General features: G+C 37.7%; 1 protein-coding gene across 2 annotated transcripts in view; it reads left to right on the forward strand.

Annotated features, from left to right (window-relative positions):
* Positions 1–4377, forward strand: part of LOC108749411 (sushi, von Willebrand factor type A, EGF and pentraxin domain-containing protein 1) — a 53667-nt gene that overhangs the window by 31227 nt on the left and 18063 nt on the right. For both annotated transcript variants that reach the window (XM_018488095.1, XM_018488094.1), the window contains exons 6-12: positions 960–1100; positions 1239–1468; positions 1614–1967; positions 2308–2682; positions 2778–2946; positions 3493–3855; positions 3963–4145. In XM_018488095.1, coding sequence (XP_018343597.1) covers positions 960–1100; positions 1239–1468; positions 1614–1967; positions 2308–2682; positions 2778–2946; positions 3493–3855; positions 3963–4145 — 1815 coding nt within the window. The remainder of the gene's footprint in view (positions 1–959; positions 1101–1238; positions 1469–1613; positions 1968–2307; positions 2683–2777; positions 2947–3492; positions 3856–3962; positions 4146–4377) is intronic.

Here is a 4377-nt window from a genome sequence, read left to right on the forward strand (position 1 = left end):
TGGTACCGAAGGATTAATTAGTCAAAAACTAAGTGAGTGTCAATCTTCACTATTTTGCACAAAAATCAAATTGATTGCAAAGTCTGAGATGTAAAAGATATCTGTATTTTTTCAAGACAGCAAGAACTGTTAGAAATTAAAAACTATGAATTCATCTAAAGTACCGATGTATGCAATATGAAAAATAATAATAAAATCTTCGTCTTTGTGCTCGAGTAAAAATTTCTTAACGTGTTACGAACGTATTATGAAATTGAGTGGTTGATAATCGTGACGCGGTTGTTTCGCACAAAGCTTGACCTCGCATACACGCGGGGCCAGTTTCTATCAGGGTCACGGAAACACGGAACTCGCATACGCGGGACGAAGGCATACTTTTCCCACAACAATACCCAGACGTCGTTTCTTGTCGGTTTGCTGCAAACTGCAATTTCCTCGTCTAACGCATTTGTATACGTCTACTAAGCCGCACTATTAATTATGCTTGAGCTCAACTATGTATCTTAACAGATGTAATTACTTAAGTAAGAATATATGTACGACCAAATAGAGGCAATGTCTTGCCATAAGCATGCAGTAGTTGAGATATTCATATTGTTAAAAAATTATTATTAAAATCATTTAATTATTTTTTCTATACATACATACATATATATATATATATATATATGTATATATATATGTATATATAGGGTAGGGACTATTTCAACATCCATAACCAATTATTTTTTTCCCTTAATTCTTTTACAAAATAATATCTTAAATATAAGTTGATTATTGTATGATTATATGATGGTATTTAGAAGAGATCGAATAACGATAAAATTACTTTTTGAAAAAAATCAATTTTCGAGATCAATAGAGATCATCGCCACTGTTTAAAATAAAATTATAGGATTTGTTTTTTACTTTTAATACGATCCCTCTAAATATTGTTTATATTGTTGGCAAAAATGTAGGTTTCTGGGCGTCTAAGCAACCGAATCCGCTGTCAGGCGAATGCGTGGACGTCGCCTTGACGGATAACCAGCAAACGTGGGAATTGACCACGTGCGAGTCGCTTCTTCCTTTCATGTGTCGTGCCGACGCCTGTCCTTCCGGTAAGTCCGAGAGATCCGTTCATGTAAATTGCGACGGGCGATGTAAGCGGTATATAGCGTAATAGCCGACGCAAGCTGTTCTGTATATATTTCACGTGGAACGGAATGATAATCCGCCGTGACGGGATAACTCCACAGGTTCGTTTCACTGCTCAAATGGCAAGTGTATCAACGCGGCGTTTAAATGTGACAAGCAGGACGACTGCGGCGATTATTCCGACGAATTGGACTGTCCGGCTAACTGCCAGTATTATATGGCGAGCAGCGGCGATGTCGTGGAAAGCCCAAATTACCCGCATAAATATGCACCCCTCAGCAATTGTAAATGGACGCTGGAGGGCCCTCAAGGACATAATATTCTCTTGCAGGTGAATTATTTACTCGATAAATATCCCTTGTTCAATATGCTAATGCTATACACTTAATGCTACATATATAGTACGTTGTAACAATCACAAGTTATGATATATAATTGAAATGGAATTACAAAATGAGTCACGATTCGTGTTCCAGTTTCAAGAATTCGAGACCGAGAAGAGTTTCGATATAGTGCAGATTCTCGTAGGCGGTAGAACCGAGGAGAAGTCTGTAAATCTCGCGACCCTTTCCGGCAAGCAGGATTTCAGCAACAAGCTCTTCGTCTCGGCCTCAAACTTCATGATTATAAAATTCAGCTCCGATGCCTCGGTAGAGAGGAAGGGCTTCCGTGCCTCGTGGAAAACCGAACCGCAAGCCTGCGGAGGAATTCTCAGAGCGACGCCGCAAGGACAAGTGCTCACATCTCCGGGATATCCCCAGAATTATCCCGGTGGATTGGAGTGTCTGTATATCCTGCAGGCTCAACCGGGACGCATAATGTCTCTGGAGGTATGTTAAACTTTTACTATTTATTTATTTAACATTAAATCAATGCAAAATGTTGATACATTTACGGCAAAGTTGACATCTCAAATATTCTGGAGAATACTCTTCTACTTTGAGAACTTTGTCAACTTTGCCGAACACTTTTATTAGAAAACATATTGGAAAATGCATTTTAATATAAAAAAATTTACCTTAAAATTATATTATATAAAAAATAGTATGGCGCTAGCAATCAATTACAAAAGTTCACAGTTGCGGTAGTCAAAGTATTAATATAGCGTTAAAGTTCTTTTGAACAAGGAGTTAAAAGTGCCTGTGAAATCCAATTATTTCTCGTTTCTAGATTGAGGACTTGGATCTTGAAACGAATCGGGATTATATTCTTGTGAGGGACGGAGATTCGCCTATGAGCAAACCGATTGCACGTCTCACCGGAAAATCGGAGGACAATCCAACAGTAATCATATCTACCGGAAACAACTTGTATTTGTACTTTAAAACGAGCCTCGGCGATTCCAGGCGTGGTTTCAGCATTCGCTTCTCGCAAGGTTGCAAAGCTACAATTATTGCAAGAAACGGAACAGTTCAGTCACCATCTTACGGTCTCAACGATTATCCTAATAATCAGGAATGCTTGTACAAAATAAAAAATCCGGACAGGGGGCCGCTGTCACTGAAATTCACTAACTTCACCGTTCACAAAACCGATTACGTACAAGTAAGTTTGTTTATGTTATATACGCAACGAAGTTTCGTTACGTCTTCACGCACGTTCGGGTTATTAACTTTCGCTCTTTCGCGGGAAATTCGTAGATATACGATGGTTCCAATACGAACGGTCTACGCTTGCATTCCGGAAGCGGTTTCACCTCTAACACTCGACCTAAGATCACGCTCACCGCGGAAAGCGGGGAAATGCTCGTTAGGTTCGTCTCTGATGCTTTGCACAGCAACATCGGCTGGCAGGCTAAGTTTTCTGCTGGTAAGCCATTATTTTCACATCTGAATGTTACGTAAAGAAAATAACATGTAATTACATAATGATATTATTAAGCTATCGCTCTTTTTTACTTCAAAAGGGCACAACTCATCAGCTTCCTAAAAAAGAGAAAAAACTATTTTTCGGCCTAACAGAAAATTATTGACTAATCGAATAACATTGGTAGAAAAAATCTATTCTTAACGTGATTAAATGTTATATTTTTTATTTTTATTTCACGATTCGTAAAAATCATTTTTCTTTCTTTTTAATGGTATTTTTAACTACTCTTTTTGACGATTTTTTACAAAATTAAATTAGTTGTCTTTTGATGACTGATAGAAGAACGTTTACCTCTAACTTATTCATCATATAAATCAATAAAAAAAAACACGTTCTCTATAGCTGTCTCACTTTTGAAATAAAGGAATAATATCTATATATCAGTTGTATACAATAGTTTTATATTTCTATCGCATTTTAATATGAAATTATCTATGTGTAATAATGATAGTTATATTAATATTATAAAAAAAATATTAATTGTAGATTGTCCTCTGTTGCAACCCGGCGAGGGAGCTTTAGCGTCGAATCGGGACACAGCATTCGGTACAGTAGTTACATTCTCCTGTCCATTGGGGCAAGAGTTTGCCACGGGCAAATCCAAGATTTCCACGGTATGTCTCCCCGGAGGAAACTGGTCCGTTATGTATATTCCTAAATGCCAAGAAGTCTACTGTGGCCCAGTACCTCAAATCGATAACGGATTCTCAATTGGTTCATCGAACGTTACTTACCGAGGACTGGCGACCTATCAGTGTTACGCGGGATTCGCGTTTCCTTCCGGAAGACCAACGGAGAAGATTTCTTGTTTGGCTGATGGAAGATGGGAAAAGAAACCATCCTGCTTAGGTTCGTTAAAGGTTTCACAATCGACAGGATTATACTTGTATAGACGCGATATTAAACGAATAGATTTATAGAGTATTGAAAAAATACGCATGTAATTATGTTTTCAGCATCTCAATGCGCTCCGCTACCAGAGGCACCTCATGCTAATATAACCATCTTGAACGGAGGCGGTCGAAGCTACGGCACGATTGTTAGATTCGAATGCGAGCCCGGCTACGTTCGAAGCGGACATCCCGTCATTCTTTGTATGAGCAACGGTACCTGGTCTGACAAAGTACCAACATGTTCGCGTAAGTGTAGTAAACAAGAATTAACATCAATTGTATCTGATAATTGTAATGATTTTTTTTAATACAGTTAGCATGTGCACACAGAACAAGATGCAACATGTTAAATTTTTTTCTATGTTACTTATTTTTTTATTTTTTTCATATTTTTGGTCATTAATAACACTATAAGTAAAATAAAATGTTATAAGTAAAAATATAACATATTGATAAGATTCGATTTTGACGGCAGGTA

This window comes from Trachymyrmex septentrionalis, unplaced genomic scaffold (genome assembly GCF_001594115.1).
Source record: "Trachymyrmex septentrionalis isolate Tsep2-gDNA-1 unplaced genomic scaffold, Tsep1.0 scaffold29, whole genome shotgun sequence".
Lineage (NCBI taxonomy): Eukaryota > Metazoa > Arthropoda > Insecta > Hymenoptera > Formicidae > Trachymyrmex > Trachymyrmex septentrionalis.